The sequence below is a fragment of the Bombina bombina genome, chromosome 5, assembly GCF_027579735.1.
Source record: "Bombina bombina isolate aBomBom1 chromosome 5, aBomBom1.pri, whole genome shotgun sequence".
Lineage (NCBI taxonomy): Eukaryota > Metazoa > Chordata > Amphibia > Anura > Bombinatoridae > Bombina > Bombina bombina.
In genome coordinates, this window is record NC_069503.1 from 211,494,610 (window position 1) to 211,514,931 (window position 20,322).

The window sequence follows — 20,322 nt, forward strand, 5'->3', positions numbered from 1 at the left end:
TCAAACGAAATTTTTACAGTGTGTATAATAGGCTAACAGAGCATTGCACCCACTTGCAAATGGATGATTAACCCCTTAGTTCAAAAAAACGGATCAAAAACAGAATTTATGCTTACCTGATAAATTACTTTCTCCAACGGTGTGTCCGGTCCACGGCGTCATCCTTACTTGTGGGATATTCTCCTCCCCAACAGGAAATGGCAAAGAGCCCAGCAAAGCTGGTCACATGATCCCTCCTAGGCTCCGCCTACCCCAGTCATTCGACCGACGTACAGGAGGAAATATGCATAGGAGAAACCATATGATACCGTGGTGACTGTAGTTAGAGAAAATAATTCATCAGACCTGATTAAAAAAACCAGGGCGGGCCGTGGACCGGACACACCGTTGGAGAAAGTAATTTATCAGGTAAGCATAAATTCTGTTTTCTCCAACATAGGTGTGTCCGGTCCACGGCGTCATCCTTACTTGTGGGAACCAATACCAAAGCTTTAGGACACGGATGAAGGGAGGGAGCAAATCAGGTCACCTAAATGGAAGGCAACACGGCTTTCTCCCAAAAATAGCCTCCGAAGAAGCAAAAGTATCAAATTTGTAAAATTTGGCAAAAGTGTGCAGTGAAGACCAAGTCGCTGCCTTACATATCTGGTCAACAGAAGCCTCGTTCTTGAAGGCCCATGTGGAAGCCACAGCCCTAGTGGAATGAGCTGTGATTCTTTCAGGAGGCTGCCGTCCGGCAGTCTCATAAGCCAATCGGATAATGCTTTTAAGCCAAAAAGAAAGAGAGGTAGAAGTTGCTTTTTGACCTCTCCTTTTACCAGAATAAACAACAAACAAAGAAGATGTTTGTCTGAAATCTTTAGTGGCCTCTAAATAGAATTTTAGAGCACGGACTACGTCCAAATTGTGTAACAAACGTTCCTTCTTTGAAACTGGATTCGGACACAAAGAAGGTACAACTATCTCCTGGTTAATATTTTTGTTAGAAACAACTTTAGGAAGAAAACCAGGCTTAGTACGCAAAACCACCTTATCTGCATGGAACACCAGATAGGGCGGAGAACACTGCAGAGCAGATAACTCTGAAACTCTTCTAGCAGAAGAAATAGCAACCAAAAACAAAACTTTCCAAGATAATAACTTAATATCTACGGAATGTAAGGGTTCAAACGGAACCCCTTGAAGAACTGAAAGAACTAGATTAAGACTCCAGGGAGGAGTCAAAGGTCTGTAAACAGGCTTGATTCTAACCAGAGCCTGAATAAACGCTTGAACGTCTGGCACAGCAGCCAGCCTTTTGTGAAGTAAAACAGATAAAGCAGAGATCTGTCCCTTCAGAGAACTTGCAGATAATCCTTTCTCCAAACCTTCTTGTAGAAAGGATAGAATCTTAGGAATTTTTATCTTGTTCCATGGGAATCCTTTAGATTCACACCAAAAGATATATTTTTTCCATATCTTATGGTAAATTTTTCTAGTTACAGGCTTTCTAGCCTGAATCAGAGTATCTATTACAGAATCTGAAAACCCACGCTTTGATAAAATCAAGCGTTCAATCTCCAAGCAGTCAGTTGGAGGGAAACCAGATTCGGATGTACGAATGGACCTTGAACAAGAAGGTCCTGTCTCAAAGGTAGCTTCCATGGTGGAGCCGATGACAGATTCACCAGGTCTGCATACCAAGTCCTGCGTGGCCACGCAGGAGCTATCAAGATCACCGAAGCCCTCTCCTGATTGATCCTGGCTACCAGCCTGGGAATGAGAGGAAACGGTGGGAATACATAAGCTAGGTTGAAGGTCCAAGGTGCTACTAGTGCATCTACTAGAGTCGCCTTGGGATCCCTGGATCTGGACCCGTAACAAGGAACCTTGAAATTCTGACGAGAGGCCATCAGATCCATGTCTGGAATGCCCCATAATCGAGTTATTTGGGCAAAGATTTCCGGATGGAGTTCCCACTCCCCCGGATGGAATGTCTGACGACTCAGAAAATCCGCTTCCCAATTTTCCACTCCTGGGATGTGGATTGCAGACAAGTGGCAGGAGTGATCCTCCGCCCATTGAATTATCTTGGTCACTTCCTCCATCGCCAGGGAACTCCTTGTTCCCCCCTGATGGTTGATATATGCAACTGTCGTCATGTTGAAACCTTATGAATTTGGCCTTTGCTAGATGAGGCCAAGCTTTGAGAGCATTGAATATCGCTCTCAGTTCCAGAATGTTTATCGGGAGAAGAGATTCTTCCCGAGACCATAGACCCTGAGCTTTCAGGGGTTCCCAGACCGCGCCCCAGCCCACCAGACTGGCGTCGGTCGTGACAATGACCCACTCTGGTCTGCGGAAGCTCATTCCCTGTGACAGATTGTCCAGGATCAGCCACCAACGGAGTGAATCTCTGGACCTTTGATCTACTTGAATCGTCGGAGACAAGTCTGTATAAGTCTGTCTGAGCATGCACAGTTGTAATGGTCTTAGATGAATTCGTGCAAAAGGAACTATGTCCATTGCTGCAACCATCAATCCTATTACTTCCATGCACTGCGCTATGGAAGGACGAAGAACAGAATGAAGTACTTGACAAGAGCTTAGAAGTTTTGATTTTCTGACCTCTGTCAGAAAAATCCTCATTTCTAAGGAGTCTATTATTGTTCCCAAGAAGGGAACTCTTGTTGACGGGGACAGAGAACTTTTTTCTATGTTCACTTTCCATCCGTGAGATCTGAGAAAGGCTAGGACGATGTCCGTATGAGCCTTTGCTTTTGACAGAGACGACGCTTGAATCAGGATGTCGTCCAAGTACGGTACTACTGCAATGCCCCTTGGTCTTAGAACCGCTAGAAGGGACCCTAGTACCTTTGTGAAAATTCTCGGAGCAGTGGCTAATCCGAATGGAAGTGCCACAAACTGGTAATGCTTGTCCAGAAAAGCGAACCTTAGGAACTGATGATGTTCCTTGTGGATAGGAATATGTAGGTACGCATCCTTTAAATCCACCGTGGTCATAAATTGACCTTCCTGGATGGTAGGAAGGATCGTTCTAATGGTTTCCATTTTGAACGATGGAACCCTGAGAAATTTGTTTAGGATCTTGAGATCTAAAATTGGTCTGAATGTTCCCTCTTTTTTGGGAACTATGAACAGGTTGGAGTAAAACCCCATCCCTTGTTCTCCTATTGGAACTGGATGAATTACTCCCATCTTTAACAGGTCTTCTACACAATGTAAGAATGCCTGTCTTTTTATTTGGTTTGAAGATAATTGAGACCTGTGGAACCTTCCCCTTGGGGGTAGTTCCTTGAATTCCAGGAGATAACCCTGAGAAACTATTTCTAGTGCCCAAGGATCCTGAACATCTCTTGCCCAGGCCTGAGCAAAGAGAGAAAGTCTGCCCCCCACCAGATCCGGTCCCGGATCGGGGGCCATCCCTTCATGCTGTTTTGGTAGCAGCGGCAGGCTTCTTGGCTTGCTTACCCTTGTTCCAGCCTTGCATCGGTCTCCAGGCTGGTTTGGGTTGAGAAGTATTACCCTCTTGCTTAGAGGATGTAGAATTAGAGGCTGGTCCGTTTCTGCGAAAGGGACGAAAATTAGGCTTATTTTTAGCCTTAAAAGACCTATCCTGAGGAAGGGCGTGGCCCTTTCCCCCGGTGATGTCTGAAATAATCTCTTTCAAATCAGGACCAAACAGTGTTTTACCCTTGAAAGGGATGTTAAGCAATTTTGTCTTGGAAGACACATCCGCTGACCAAGACTTTAGCCAAAGCGCTCTGCGCGCCACGATAGCAAACCCTGAATTTTTCGCCGCTAATCTAGCTAATTGCAAAGCGGCATCTAAAATAAAAGAGTTAGCCAATTTAAGTGCTTGAACTCTGTCCATAACCTCCTCATACGAAGATTCTTTATTGAGCGACTTTTCTAGTTCTTCGAACCAGAAACACGCTGCCGTAGTGACAGGAACAATGCATGAAATTGGTTGTAGAAGGTAACCTTGCTGAACAAACATCTTTTTAAGCAAACCCTCTAATTTTTTATCCATAGGATCTTTGAAAGCACAACTATCTTCTATGGGAATAGTAGTGCGTTTGTTTAGAGTAGAGACCGCCCCCTCGACCTTGGGGACTGTCTGCCATAAGTCCTTTCTGGGGTCGACTATAGGAAATAATTTCTTAAATATAGGGGGAGGAACAAAAGGTATGCCGGGCCTTTCCCACTCCTTATTTACTATGTCCGCCACCCGCTTGGGTATAGGAAAAGCATCGGGGGGCACCGGAACCTCTAGGAACTTGTCCATCTTACATAATTTCTCTGGAATGACCAAATTGTCACAATCATCCAGAGTAGATAATACCTCCTTAAGCAGTGCGCGGAGATGTTCTAATTTTAATTTAAATGTTACAACATCAGGTTCAGCTTGTTGAGAAATTTTTCCTGAATCTGAAATTTCTCCCTCAGACAAAACCTCCCTCCTGGCCCCTTCAGATTGGTGTGAGGGTATGTCAGAACCGTTATCATCAGCGTCCTCTTGCTCTTCAGTGTGTAAAACAGAGCAATCGCGCTTTCTCTGATAAGTAGGCATTTTAGATAAAATGTTTGCAATAGAATTATCCATAACAGCCGTTAATTGTTGCATGGTAATAAGTATTGGCGCACTAGATGTACTAGGGGCCTCTTGTGTGGGCAAAACTGGTGTAGACACAGAAGGGGATGATGCAGTACCATGCTTACTCCCCTCATTTGAGGAATCATCTTGGGCAATATTATTATCTGTGGCATCACTGTCCCTACTTTGTTTGGACACTATGTCACAATTATCACATATATTTAAATGGGGAGAAACCTTGGCTTTCATACATATAGAACATCGCTTATCTGATGGTTCAGACATGTTAAACAGGCTTAAACTTGTCAACAAAGCACAAAAAAAGTTTTAAAATAAAACCGTTACTGTCACTTTAAATTTTAAACAGAACACACTTTATTACTGAATATGCGAAAAAGCATGAAGGAATTGTTCAAAATTCACCAAAATGTCTTAAAGCCTTAAAAGTATTGCACACCAAATTTGAAAGCTTTAACCCTTAAAATAACGGAACCGGAGCCGTTTTTACATTTAACCCCTATACAGTCCCAGGTATCTGCTTTGCTGAGACCCAACCAAGCCCAGAGGGGAATAAGATACCAAATGACGCCTTCTATAAGCTTTTTCAGTGGTTCTTAGCTCCTCACACATGCATCTGCATGCCTTGCTTTCCAAAAACAACTGCGCATTAGTGGCGCGAAAATGAGGCTCTGCCTATGACTAGAAAAGGCCCCCATCTGAAAAAGGTGTCCATACAGTGCCTGCCGTTTTTTAACAACAATCCCCAAGATTATAATAACTATTAAGAGTTATAATCTGCCAAATATGCTTAGCAAAGTAATCGTTTTAGCCCAGAAAAATGTCTACCAGTTTTTTAAGCCCTTATAAAGCCCTTTATTCTTTTACTTAATCTAAGAAAATGGCTTACCGGTCCCCATAGGGGAAATGACAGCCTTCCAGCATTACAAAGTCTTGTTAGAAATGTGGCCAGTCATACCTCAGGCAGAAAAGTCTGCCAACTGCTTCCCCCAACTGAAGTTACTTCATCTCAACAGTCCTGTGTGGAAACAGCAATCGATTTTAGTAACGTCTGCTAAAATCATCTTCCTCTTACAAACAGAAATCTTCATCTCTTTTCTGTTTCAGAGTAAATAGTACATACCAGCACTATTTTAAAATAACAAACACTTGATTGAAGGATAAAAACTACATTTAAACACCAAAAAACTCTTAGCCATCTCCGTGGAGATGTTGCCTGTGCAACGGCAAAGAGAATGACTGGGGTAGGCGGAGCCTAGGAGGGATCATGTGACCAGCTTTGCTGGGCTCTTTGCCATTTCCTGTTGGGGAGGAGAATATCCCACAAGTAAGGATGACGCCGTGGACCGGACACACCTATGTTGGAGAAAAAACGAAATAGACGTTTTTTAACAGTCACAACCAACTGCCACAGCAAGCTGTGGCCCTACCTTCCCCAATAAACGACTTTGGAAAGCCTTTGGGCCCTTTAGAGATGTCCTATAGTATTCAGAGGGCCTTTGAGGGAAGCTGGATGTCACAGTTTGTAATTTTAACTGCACCAACTGTAACTTTTATACTACAACAGTGGAAATTGTTTCCAGTCAAAATTTAAGCCAGCCATGTGGAAAAAACTAGGCCCCAATAAAGTTTTAACACCTAAGCATATATAAAAAAAACGATTAAACATGCCAGCAAACGTTTTATATTGTAAATATCATAAGGGTATTACCCCTGGGAGTAAGCATGATACCAGTCGTTATTAAATCACTGTATTCAGGCTTAACTTACATTAATCCGGTATCAGCAGCATTTTCTAGTGTTTTCCATCTCTAGAAAAAATTATAACTGCACATACCTGATAGCAGAATAAACTGCACGCCATTCTCTCGCTGAAGTTACCTCATCTGTGTAATCCCTCAGACATATGTGAGAATAGCAATGGATCTTAGTTACAACCTGCTAAGATCATAGAAACCTCAGGCAGATTCTTCTTCTATTTACTGCCTGAGATAAAATAGCACAACTCTGGTACTATTTAAAAATAACAAACTTTTGATTGAAGAAAATAAACTAGCTATATTTAACCACTCTCTCCTACAACGTCCTTGCTTGTTGAGAGTTGCAAGAGAATGACTGGGTATGACAGTTAGGGGAGGAGCTATATTACAGCTCTGCTGTGGGTGTCCTCTTGCAACTTCCTGTTGGGAATGAGAATATCCCACAAGTAATGGATGATCCGTGGACTGGATACACCTTACAAGAGAAATTAAGTCAGCACTTACATCAAATCTGCCAGGCAGCAATGCAGCTCACTAGGTTTGAGAGGTCTTTTCCCTCACATGGACCTGTGGAAAAAAAGATAAAGATTGAGTAATCTTACTCAGGCTTTCAGTATTAGGGCAGCATTAACTACATGGGAGGCGCAGTGAGGATTGTATCACACAAGTTCCCATTGCTTGAAAGCCACCAATGCTCTACTGAAGAGACTGATATGGACTACGGCTAGACCCTAGGACAAAGCAGCACAATCTTGCACTACTTAAAAAAATAAAATCTTGCTTGAAGAATCTTTTATAATACCTAACTTTACCACTTGTTTGCTCTAACGTAGGCAAAGAGAATGACAGGGGTTGGAGGGAAGGGATATTTAACAGCTTTGCTGTGGTGCTCTTTGCCGCCTCCTGCTGGGCAGGAGTGATATTCCCAATAGTAATTAGATGATCCGTGGACTCATCATGTCATTAGAAAGAAAACGGTCTTACCCTCCAGGATCCATGCTGTGGAACAGGCACAGCCTCTCAAGTGTGAGTCTAGCAGCAGCACTTCTGACATGGACTCGAGTGTGTAACAGCAAGCAGTGAAACTCGTCAACACGGATTGCTCAGGAGCTGTTAGCGACAGTCTGGATGGGTTCGCAGAAAAAACTTTTCCCGCATCTCCAGACTCATCAATACTCTCACTGAGAGGTTGACATGATTACTTAAAACTCCAGTCCTTTCTTGAAGTGAACATACCCATTACAGGACTATCCAAATCTTCTGCCACTTCTCTGCCACATCCTATAGTGACAAAAGGTAAAGAATGACTGGGGGATAGGGGAAGTGGAAGGGGTATTTAAGCCTTTGGCTGGGCTGTCTTTGCCTCCTCCTGGTGGCCAGGTATTGTATTTCCCAACAGTAAGGAATTAAGTTGTGGACTCTCCCTGTCTTATGGAAGGAAAAAAAATATATATATAACATTATCACTATTAAAGATGCAACGATCTTACATCTTAGAAATGCTAAGAATGATAGTTACCTGATCCATACCACTGAATAGCTCGTGCAAGTCACCTGCAGGCGTGAGTGTTCTACTTGCACGTATCGAAGCATACGTATGTCCAGAATCTGGTATCCCATTTGACATTTCTTGTGCACTCATGCGCACTAAAACCCTTAAACGTTCCTCGTCATCAAAATGGGGGCTTAAACGTAAAACCATTCGATTACAAGGCTTTTTAATCATAGACAATCTGTACATTTTACTCTACATTTGTATACAGAAATTATTTTAATTTACAAAAATGATAAGATTTAACTTACTTGAGAAATATTTCACTCCATAGATGCATCATATCAGGTAAATTTCTCTCTAGGCAGAGGGATGAGAAGAGCACTCCCTAATGCAAAAAGAAAACCCTCAATATGAAAGTGAGAAATTAACAAAAAAGTAAGAACATTGCACAAAGGACTGAAACAACCATGGTTATATATTTCCTACCAATGTTCTACTAAAAGCAAGTGCACGGTCAGTCTCAAAACTTGCTAACCGTGTGGAGAGTTCATGATGCTTAAAATAAATATCAATTAACGAGTTTCAATATCTTTATGCTATGAATTTTTGTGGTATGTTTTCTAAACATGTTTAAGATTATTAGATGCACTCACAAATGGTTGATGTTTAGGTTATGTTTATTGATGTGGTGTGTAAGAAAATAATTCCAATAAACTATCAATCATATTATGTATTTGTTTTGTTTTAAATGTCATCAGTTCTACAAAACAATAGTCAATCTCTCCTTTAACCCCTTAACGACCAAGGACGTACTCCATACGTCCTCAAAAAAAATACAGTTAATGACCGAGGACGTATGGCGTACGTCCTTGGTCTGGAAAGCAGCTGGAAGCGCTTTCCGGTTATTGCAGTGATGCCTCGATATCGAGGCATCCTGCAATAACCCCCCTTGGCCATCCGATGCAGAGAGAGCCACTCTGTGGCCCTCTCTGCACCGGACATCGATGGCCGGTATCGTTGGTGGGTGGGAGCTTTCGTGGGAGGCCATCGATAGGCCATATGACGTAGAGGCGGGCGGGATTTCCGGGGGGCGCGCACGGACGGACGGGCGTGCACGGGAGGGCTGGCGCGTGCACGGGGTGGATGCGGGTGGGAACGGCTAAACTACAGAAAACAGTTAAACGTTGGGTAAAATATTTTTTTATTAAAAATCGAAGTGATCTGGGAGGTGGAGGGGGGTTGTTCTTTAGGGGGGAAGCTACACTACAGAAAAAAAAAAAAAAAAGCATTTTTTTGCAGAAACTGGGCACCCAAGATGGCTCCCAGTAAGGTAGAGGGGGAGGGTTAGAGAGCTGTTTGGGGGGGATAAGGGAGGTTGGGGGCTAAGGGGGGAATCCTACACATCAGCATTTGGGGGGGATAAGGGAGGTTGGGGGCTAAGGGGGGAATCCTACACATCAGCATATATAATTTTTTTTTAAAAATACCTTTTATTTTAGTACTGGCAGACTTTCTGCCAGTACTTAAGATGGTGGGGACAATTGTGGGGTGGGAGAGGGAAGAGCACTGTTTGGGAGGGATCAGGGGGTCTGATGTGTCAGGTGGGAGGCTGATCTCTACACTAAAGCTAAAATTAACCCTGCAAGCTCCCTACAAGCTACCTAATTAACCCCTTCACCGCTAGACATAATACACGTGTGATGAGCAGCGGCAATTCGTAGCCTTCTAAATACCAATAAGCAACGCCAAAGCCATAGATGTCTTCTATTTCTGAACAAAGGGGATCCCAGAGAACCATTTACAACCATTTGTGCCATAATTGCACAAGCTGTTTGTAAATAATTTCAGTGAGAAACTTAAAATTGTGAAAAAGTGAACGATTTTTTTTATTTGATCGCATTTGGCGGGGAAATGGTGGCATGAAATATACCAAAACGGGCGTAGATCAATACTTTGGGTAACCCTACAAGCTCCCTAGTTAACCCCTTCACTGCTGGGCATAATACACGTGTTGTGCGCAGTGGCATTTCGTGGCCTTCTAATTACCAAAAAGCAATGCCAAAGCCATATATGTCTGCTATTTATGAACAAAGGGGATCCCAGAGAAGCCTTTACAACCATTTGTGCCATAATTGCACAAGCTGTTTGTAAATAATTTCAGTGAGAAACCTAAAATTGTAAAAAAGTGAACGATTTTTTTTTATTTGATCGCATTTGGCGGTGAAATGGTGGCATGAAATATACCAAGATGGGCCTAGATCAATTCTTGGGGTTGTCTACTACACTAAACTAAAGCTAAAATAAACCCTAGAAGCTCCCTACATGATCCCTAATTAACCCCTCCACTGCTGGGCATAATACACGTGTGGTGCGCAGTGGCATTTAGCGGCCTTCTAATTACCAAAAAAAAAATGCCAAAGCCATATATGTCTGCTATTTATGAACAAAGGGGATCCCAGAGAAGCATTTACAATCATTTGTGCTACAATTGCACAAGTTGTTTGCAAATAATTTCAGTGAGAAACCTAACGTTTGTGAAAAAAAATTGTAAAAAGGGGACCATTTTTTTTATTTGATCTCATTTGGCGGTGAAATGGTGGCATGAAATATACCAAAATGGGCCTAGATCAATACTTTGGGTTGTCTTCTAAAAAAATATATATACATGTCAAGGGATATTCAGAGATTTCTGACAGATATCAGTGTTCTAATGTAACTAGCGCTAATTTAAAAAAAAAAAAAAGTGGTTTGGAAATAGCAAAGTGCTACTTGTATTTATTGCACTATAACTTGCAAAAAACCCAAAGAACATGTAAACATTGGGTATTTCTAAACTCAGGACAAAATTTAGAAACTATTTAGCATGGCTGCTTTTTGGTGGTTGTAGATGTGTAACAGATTTTGGGGGTCAAAGTTAGAAAAAGTGTGTTTTTTTCCATTTTTTCCTCATATTTTATAAATTTTTTATAGTAAATTATAAGATATGATGAAAATAATGATATCTTGAGAAAGTCCATTTAATGGCGAGAAAAACAGTATATAATATGTGTGGGTACAGTAAATGAGTAAAAGGAAAATTACAGCTAAACAAACACCGCAAAAATGTAAAAATAGCCTTGGTCCCAAACGGACAGAAAATGGAAAAGTGCTGTGGTCATTAAAGGGTTAAAGACCAATTGGTTTTTACAGTGTGCAACTTGACATTATAGTAGCATAAAGTCAAGAAAGTTCTTATTATTCGAAAGTTAACACTCAGGCATTTCACTCCAACTTCCCATGTAAATTTGGTTTAATTTGAAGTCAAGATCGGAAAAACATAATTTATGCTTACTTGATAAATTTATTTCTCTTGTAGTGTATCCAGTCCACAGATCATCCATTACTTGTGGGATATTCTCCTTCCCAACAGGAAGTTGCAAGAGGATCACCCACAGCAGAGCTGCTATATAGCTCCTCCCCTCACTGCCATATCCAGTCATTCGACCGAAACAAGCCGAGAAAGGAGAAACCATAGGGTGCAGTGGTGACTGTAGTTTAATTAAAATTTAGACCTGCCTGAAAAGGACAGGGCGGGCCGTGGACTGGATACACTACAAGAGAAATAAATGCATCAGGTAAGCATAAATTATGTTTTCTCTTGTTAAGTGTATCCAGTCCACGGATCATCCATTACTTGTGGGATACCAATACCAAAGCTAAAGTACACGGATGATGGGAGGGACAAGGCAGGAACTTAAACGGAAGGAACCACTGCCTGTAGAACCTTTCTCCCAAAAACAGCCTCCGAAGAAGCAAAAGTATCAAATTTGTCAAATTTGGAAAAAGTATGAAGCGAAGACCAAGTTGCAGCCTTGCAAATCTGTTCAACAGAAGCCTCATTTTTAAAGGCCCAGGTGGAAGCCACAGCTCTAGTAGAATGAGCTGTAATCCTTTCAGGAGGGTGCTATCCAGCAGTCTCATAGGCTAAACGGATTATACTCCGAAGCCAAAAAGAAAGAGAGGTTGCCGAGGCCTTCTGATCTCTCCTCTGTCCAGAGTAAACAACAAACAGGTTAGATGTTTGGCGAAAATCTTTAGTAGCCTGTAAGTAAAACTTCAAGGCACGGACTACGTCTAGATTATGCAAAAGACGTTCCTTCTTTGAAGAAGGATTAGGACATAATGATGGAACAACAATCTCTTGATTGATATTCTTGTTAGAAACCACCTTAGGTAAAAACCCAGGTTTTGTACGCAGAACAACTTTATCTGAATGAAAGATCAGATAAGGAGAATCACAATGTAAGGCAGATAACTCAGAGACTCTTCGAGCCGAGGAAATAGCCATCAGAAAAAGAACTTTCCATGAAAGAAGTTTGATATCAATAGAATGAAGGGGTTCAAACGGAACCCCTTGAAGAACTTTAAGAACCAAGTTTAAGCTCCATGGAGGAGCAACAGGTTTAAACACAGGCTTAATTCTAACTAAAGCCTGACAAAATGCCTGAACGTCTGGAACTTCTGCCAGACGCTTGTGTAAAAGAATAGACAGAGCAGAAATCTGTCCCTTTAAAGAACTAGCTGATAATCCTTTGTCCAAACCCTCTTCGAGGAAGGACAATATCCTAGGAATCCTAACCCTACTCCATGAGTAATTCTTGGATTCACACCAATGAAGATATTTACGCCATATCTTGTGGTAAATTCTCCTGGTGACAGGCTTTCGTGCCTGTATTAGGGTATCAATTACTGACTCGGAGAAGCCACGCTTTGATAGAATCAAGCGTTCAATCTCCATGCAGTCAGTTTCAGAGAAAGTAGATTCGGATGATTGAAAGGACCTTGTATTAGAAGGTCTTGTCTCAGAGGCAGAGTCCATGGTGGAAAGGATGACATGTCCACTAGGTCTGCATAGCAGGTCCTGCGTGGCCACGCAGGCGCTATCAATATCACCAATGCTCTTTCCTGTTTGATTTTGGCAATCAGACGAGGTAGCAGAGGAAACGGTGGAAACACATAAGCCAGGTTGAAGAACCAAGGCGCTGCTAGAGCATCTATCAGTGCCGCTCCCTGGACCTGGATCCGTAACAAGGAAGCTTGGCGTTCTGGCGAGACGCCATGAGATCCAATTCTGGTTTGCCCCAACGGAGAACCAATTGAGCAAACACCTCCGGATGGAGTTCCCATTCCCCCGGATGAAAAGTCTGACGACTTAGAAAATCCACCTCCCAGTTCTCTACACCTGGGATATGGATCGCTGACAGGTGGCAAGAGTGAGTCTCTGCCCAGCGAATTATCTTGGAGACTTCAGACATCGCTAGGGAACTCCTGGTTCCCCCTTGATGGTTGATGTAAGCCACAGTCGTGATGTTGTCCGACTGAAATCTGATGAACCTCAGTGTTGCTAGCTGAGGCCAAGCCAGAAAAGCATTGAATATTGCTCTTAACTCCAGAATATTTATTGGGAGGAGTTTCTCCTCCTGAGTCCATGAACCCTGAGCCTTCAGGGAGTTCCAGACTGCACCCCAACCTAGAAGGCTGGCATCTGTTGTTACAATTGTCCAATCTGGTCTGTGAAAGGTCATACCCTTGGACAGATGGGCCCGAGATAACCACCAGAGAAGAGAATCTCTGGTTTCCTGATCCAGAATTAGTAGAGGGGACAAATCTGTGTAATCCCCATTCCACTGACTGAGCATGCATAATTGCAGCGGTCTGAGATGCAGGCGCGCGAATGGCACTATGTCCATCGCCGCTACCATTAAGCCGATTACTTCCATGCACTGAGCCACCGTGGGGCGCGAAATGGAGTGAAGAACACGGCAAGCATTTAGAAGTTTTGATAACCTGGACTCCGTCAGGTAAATTTTCATTTCTACAGAATCTATTAGAGTCCCTAGGAAGGAAACCCTCGTGAGAGGAGATAGAGAACTCTTTTCTTCGTTCACTTTCCACCCATGCCACCTCAGGAATGCCAGATCTATCTCTGTATGAGATTTGGCAATTTGAAAGTTTGACGCCTGTATCAGGATATCGTCCAGGTAAGGAGCCACCGCTATGCCTCGCGGTCTTAGGACTGCCAGAAGTAAGCCCAGAACCTTTGTAAAAATTCTTGGGGCTGTAGCCAACCCGAATGGAAGAGCTACAAATTGGTAATGCCTGTCTAGAAAGGCAAACCTCAGGAACTGATGATGATTCTTGTGAATCGGAATGTGAAGGTAGGCATCCTTTAAGTCCACTGTGTCATGTACTGAACCTCTTGGATCATGGGTAAAATGGTTCAAATAGTTTCCATCTTGAATGACGGAACTCTGAGGAATTTGTTTAGGATCTTTAAATCCAAAATTGGTCTGAAGGTTCCCTCTTTTTTGGGAACCACAAACAGATTTGAATAAAACCCCTGTCCTTGTTCCGTCCGCGGAACTGGATGGATCACTCCCATTACAAGGAGATCTTGTACGCAGCTTAGGAATGCCCCTTTCTTTATCTGGTTTGCAGATAATCTTGAAAGGTGAAATCTCCCTTGTGGAGGAGAAGCTTTGAAGTCCAGAAGATATCCCTGAGATATGATCTCCAACGCCCAGGGATCCTGAACATCTCTTGCCCACGCCTGGGCGAAGAGAGAGAGTCTGCCCCCTACTAGATCCGTTGTCGGATAGGGGGCCGCTCCTTCATGCTGTCTTAGAGGCAGCAGCAGGCTTTCTGGCCTGCTTGCCCTTGTTCCAGGACTGGTTAGGTTTCCAGGCCTGCTTGGATTGAGCAAAAGTTCCCTCTTGTTTTGATGCAGAGGAAGTTGATGCTGCACCTGCCTTGAAATTTCGAAAGGCACGAAAATTAGACTGTTTGGCCTTTGATTTGGCCCTGTCCTGAGGAAGGGTATGACCCTTACCTCCAGTAATGTCAGCAATAATTTCTTTCAAACCAGGCCCGAATAAGGTCTGCCCCTTGAAAGGAATGTTGAATAATTTAGACTTTGAAGTCACATCAGCTGACCAGGATTTGAGCCATAGCGCCCTACGCGCCTGGATGGCGAATCCGGAATTCTTAGCCGTTAGTTTAGTCAAATGAACAATGGCATCAGAAACAAATGAGTTAGCTAGCTTAAGAGTTCTAAGCTTGTCAACAATTTCAGTCAATGGAGCTGTATGGATGGCCTCTTCCAGGGCCTCAAACCAGAATGCCGCCGCAGCAGTGAAAGGCGCAATGCATGCAAGGGGCTGTAAAATAAAACCTTGTTGAATAAACATTTTCTTAAGGTAACCCTCTAATTTTTTTATCCATTGGATCTGAAAAAGCACAACTGTCCTCAACCGGGATAGTGGTACGCTTTGCTAAAGTAGAAACTGCTCCCTTCACCTTAGGGACAGTCTACCATAAATCCCGTGTAGTGGCATCTATTGGAAACATTTTTCTAAATATAGGAGGTGGAGAAAACATAATTTATGCTTACCTGATAAATTTATTTCTCTTGTAGTGTATCCAGTCCACGGATCATCCATTACTTGTGGGATATTCTCCTTCCCAACAGGAAGTTGCAAGAGGATCACCCACAGCAGAGCTGCTATATAGCTCCTCCCCTAACTGTCATATCCAGTCATTCGACCGAAAACAGAGAAAGGAGAAATCATAGGGTGCAGTGGTGACTGTAGTTTAATTAAAATTTAGACCTGCCTTAAAAGGACAGGGCGGGCCGTGGACTGGATACACTACAAGAGAAATAAATTTATCAGGTAAGCATAAATTATGTTTTCTCTTGTTAAGTGTATCCAGTCCACGGATCATCCATTACTTGTGGGATACCAATACCAAAGCTAAAGTACACGGATGATGGGAGACCAAGGCAGAATTAAGCGGAAGGAACCACTGCCCGAAGAACCTTTCTCCCAAAAACAGCCTCCGAAGAAGCAAAAGTATTATATTTGTAAAATTTTGAAAAAGTGTGAAGCGAAGACCAAGTCGCAGCCTTGCAAATCTGTTCAACAGAGGCCTCATTTTTGAAGGCCCATGTGGAAGCCACAGCTCTAGTAGAATGAGCTGTAATCCTTTCAGGGAGCTGCTGTCCAGCAGTCTCATAGGCTAGGCGTATTACGCTCCGAAGCCAAAAGGACAGAGAGGTTGCCGAAGCTTTTTGACCTCTCCTCTGTCCAGAGTAAACGACAAACAGGGAAGATGTTTGATGAAAATCCTTAGTAGCTTGTAAGTAAAACTTCAAGGCACGGACTACGTCCAGATTATGTAAAAGACGTTCCTTCTTTGAAGAAGGATTAGGACACAATGATGGAACAACAATCTCTTGATTGATATTCTTGTTAGAAACCACCTTAGGTAAAAACCCAGGTTTGCTACGCAGAACTACCTTATCTGCATGAAAAATCAGATAAGGAGAATCACATTTTAAGGCAGATAGCTCAGAGACTCTCCGAGCCGAGGAAATAGCCATCAAAAACAGAACTTTCCAAGATAAAAGTATAATATCAATGGAATGAAGGGGTTCAAACGGAACTCCTTGAAGAACTTTAAGAACCAAGTTTAAGCTCCACGGAGGAGCAACAGGTTTAAACACAGGCTTAATTCTAACCAAAGCCTGGCAAAATGCCTGAACGTCTGGAACCTTTGCCAGACGCTTGTGCAAAAGAATAGACAGAGCAGAAATCTGTCCCTTTAAGGAACTAGCTGATAATCCTTTGTTCAAGCCCTCTTGGAGAAAAGACAATATTCTAGGAATCCTAACCTTACTCCATGAGTAATTCTTGGATTCACACCAATAAGGATATTTACTCCATATCTTGTGGTAGATTTTCCTGGTATCAGGCTTTCGTGCCTGTATTAAGGTATCAATGACTGACTCGGAGAAGCCACGCTTTGATAGAATCAAGCGTTCAATCTCCATGCAGTCAGTCTCAGAGAAATTAGATTTGGATGATTGAAAAATAAACTAAGTATAAAACACCACACTCCTCTTACGACCTCCATCTTGGTTGAGGCTTGCAAGAGAATGACTGGATATGACAGTTAGGGGAGGAGCTATATAGCAGCTCTGCTGTGGGTGATCCTCTTGCAACTTCCTGTTGGGAAGGAGAATATCCCACAAGTAATGGATGATCCGTGGACTGGATACACTTAACAAGAGAAAAGGGCACACCGGGCCTATCCCACTCCTTACTAATAATTTCTGTAAGCCTTTTAGGTATTGGAAAAACATCAGTACTCACCGGCACTGCATAGTATTTATACAGCCTACACAATTTCTCTGGCACTGCAATTGTGTCACAGTCATTCAGAGCAGCTAATACCTCCCCAAGCAATACACGGAGGTTCTCAAGATTAAATTTAAAATTAGAAATCTCTGAATCAGGTCTCCCCGATTCAGAGACGTCACCCACAGACTGAAGCTCTCCGTCCTCAGGTTCTGCATATTGTGACGCAGTATCAGACATGGCTCTTACAGCATCTACGCGCTCTGTATCTCGTCTAACCCCAGAGCTATCGCGCTTGCCTCTCAATTCAGGCAATCTGGATAATACCTCTGACAGGGTATAATTCATGATTGCAGCCATGTCCTGCAAAGTAATCGCTATGGGCGTCCCTGATGTACTTGGCGCCATATTAGCGTGCGTCCCTTGAGCGGGAGGCGAAGGGTCCGACACGTGGGGAGAGTTAGTCGGCATAACTTCCCCCTCGACAGACCCCTCTGGTGACAATTCTTTTATAGATAAAGACTGATATTTACTGTTTAAGGTGAAATCAATACATTTAGTACACATTCTCCTATGGGGCTCCACCATGGCTTTTAAACATAATGAACAAGTATCCTCTGTTTCAGACATGTTTTATACAGACTAGCAATGAGACTAGCAAGCTTGGAAAACACTTTAAAGCAAATTAACAAGTAATATAAAAAACGTTACTGTGCCTTTAAGAGAAACAAATTTTGACAAAATTTGAAATAACAGTGAAAAAAGGCAGTTACACTAACAAAATCTTTACAGTGTATGTAACAAGTCAGCAGAGCATTGCACCCACTTGCAAATAGATGATTAACCCCTTAATAACAAAAACAGAATAATAAATGACAAAAACGTTTTTTAAACACAGTCACAACTGCCACAGTCTACTGTGATTGTTACCCTCCTCAAACACGACTTTGAAGCCTTTTGAGCCCTTCAGAGATGTCCTGGATCATGCAGGAAGAAGCTAAATGTCTGTCAGTATTTTTATCTGCACAGAAAAGCACTAAAATAGGCCCTTCCCACTCATATTGCAACAGTGGAAAGCCTCAGGAACTGTTTCTAGGCAAAAATCAAACCAGCCATGTGGAAAAAAACTAGGCCCCAAAAAGTTTTGTCACCAAACATATATAAAAACGATTAAACATGCCAGCAAACGTTTTATATTACACTTTTATAAGAGAATGTATCTCTATTAATAAGCCTGATACCAGTCGCTATCACTGCATTTAAGGCTTTACTTACATTAATCCGGTATCAGCAGCATTTTCTAGCAAATTCCATCCCTAGAAAAATATTAACTGCACATACCTTATTGCAGGAAAACCTGCACGCCATTCCCTCTCTGAAGTTACCTCACTCCTCAGAATATGTGAGAACAGCAATGGATCTTAGTTACTTCTGCTAAGATCATAGAAATCACAGGAAGATTCTTCTTCTAATGCTGCCTGAGATGAAACAGTACACTCCGGTACCATTTAAAAATAACAAACTTTTGATTGAAGTTAAAAAACTAACTATAATACACCACTCTCCTCTTACTACGTCCATCTTTGTTGAGAGTTGCAAGAGAATGACTGGATATGGCAGTGAGGGGAGGAGCTATATAGCAGCTCTGCTGTGGGTGATCCTCTTGCAACTTCCTGCTGGGAAGGAGAATATCCCACAAGTAATGGATGATCCGTGGACTGGATACACTTAACAAGAGAAAAGAAGACAAAGAAAATACAAAGAGCTGTAGTTTATGAATTTATGTACCTGGGTAGAAAATCTTGTGTGGTCACTAACTAACTTTGAGAAAATTGTTTACTTTTCTCTCTTACACCATATAACAAACATACAGGAATGTTCCACAGCAGAAAACGTAATCTTGTGTATCTGTTGTGCACTACTTGCTTTTACCATGCAGTGCATCTATCAAAAGGGTGCAAGGTGTGCTTCGATGTGGCTGTAGGTACAAATGCATAAGCAATGAAATATAGGAGGGAAACATTGAAAAGCATCATGACAATTATAGTAGCAACAGTGCCAAGGTCGTTATGTCCGTCCTGCGTGAATTACAAGACAAGTGGGCCGAAGTAGATAACTCAATGAAGGGATAATCAAAGAATTATTCAAATTAAATAACTTAAACCAGGATGTTGTTGCTGATGATAAGACTACACAAATCAGTCAATCTTTACTTCATTACTGTCAACTTCACAGTCTATTTACTGTGTACAATTCAACTAAAGATTCTAAGTGAAGTTCTACAAAAGTTGCACTGTTCAGCAACATTACTAGGAGCTAAAACTAGTTTGCATATTAAATAAGTTCATAGAAAGCAGAAGGTGCCAAATCCTTAAAACCACTTCTAAAATTACGTGAATTTCTTGCCCATCTTATGGCTGCTGTAGAAAGTATGAGAACTATTCCTGTAGAATTAGGACATACTGTGATATTCTAGTAAGTTTTCATGAATTAGTTTTTGAATGAAAAAAATGATCAGATGTATTTAAGCAAAGCACTGCTACTTTTTACCTACCCATCTGTTAGCGAGTCATAGGAATAAACCTGTTTATGTGACAGTTAACTTGATGTATAGAATTCACCTGCTCATATGAATCTAAACTGGAGTCATCTGTCACGATGTGAGGACAAACAGACATTCCTCCAGTTGTCAACTCCATTTGTTGCGCTTGCTCCCGGTAATTGTAAACACCACAACCCATCCTGTTAAAGGCAATGGCATGTTAATATAGCATATACTACAAATGTTTACATATATCAAAAAAAATAAAAGCAAGTATCTGAATAATTTCAACACATAAATCTTACATTTTTTTATATTAAACATTAAAAAGTGACATTTCCAATTATATTTCCCTAAGAAATCATTTGTCTAGTCAAACATACAATGATGTATCATTATAGTGATTTCTTTAACCCCTTCGTGACCAGACCACTTTTCCATTTGTTGACCGTTTGGGACCAGGGCTATATTTACATTTCTGCAGTGTTTGTGTTTAGCTGTAATTTTCCTCTTACTCATTTACTGTACCCACACATATTATAACAGAATTTATGCTTACCTGATAAATTTCTTTCTCCTACGGTGTGTCCGGTCCACGGTTTCATCCTTACTTGTGGGAATATTCTCTTCCCTAACAGGAAATGGCAAAGAGAGCACAGCAAAAGCTGCCCATATAGCCCCCCTCTGGCTCCGCCCCCCAGTCATTCGACCGACGGTTAGGAGAAAAAGGAGAA

General features: G+C 42.0%; 1 protein-coding gene across 1 annotated transcript in view; it reads right to left on the reverse strand.

The window, feature by feature from the left end:
* PITRM1 (pitrilysin metallopeptidase 1) overlaps positions 1-20,322 on the reverse strand; it is a 488,932-nt gene that overhangs the window by 147,235 nt on the left and 321,375 nt on the right. The window contains exons 10-12 of the mRNA XM_053715675.1: positions 19,668-19,788; positions 8,179-8,255; positions 7,895-8,060 (exon numbers count right to left, since the gene is read on the reverse strand). Of these exons, the coding sequence (XP_053571650.1) occupies positions 7,895-8,060; positions 8,179-8,255; positions 19,668-19,788 (364 nt within the window). The remainder of the gene's footprint in view (positions 1-7,894; positions 8,061-8,178; positions 8,256-19,667; positions 19,789-20,322) is intronic.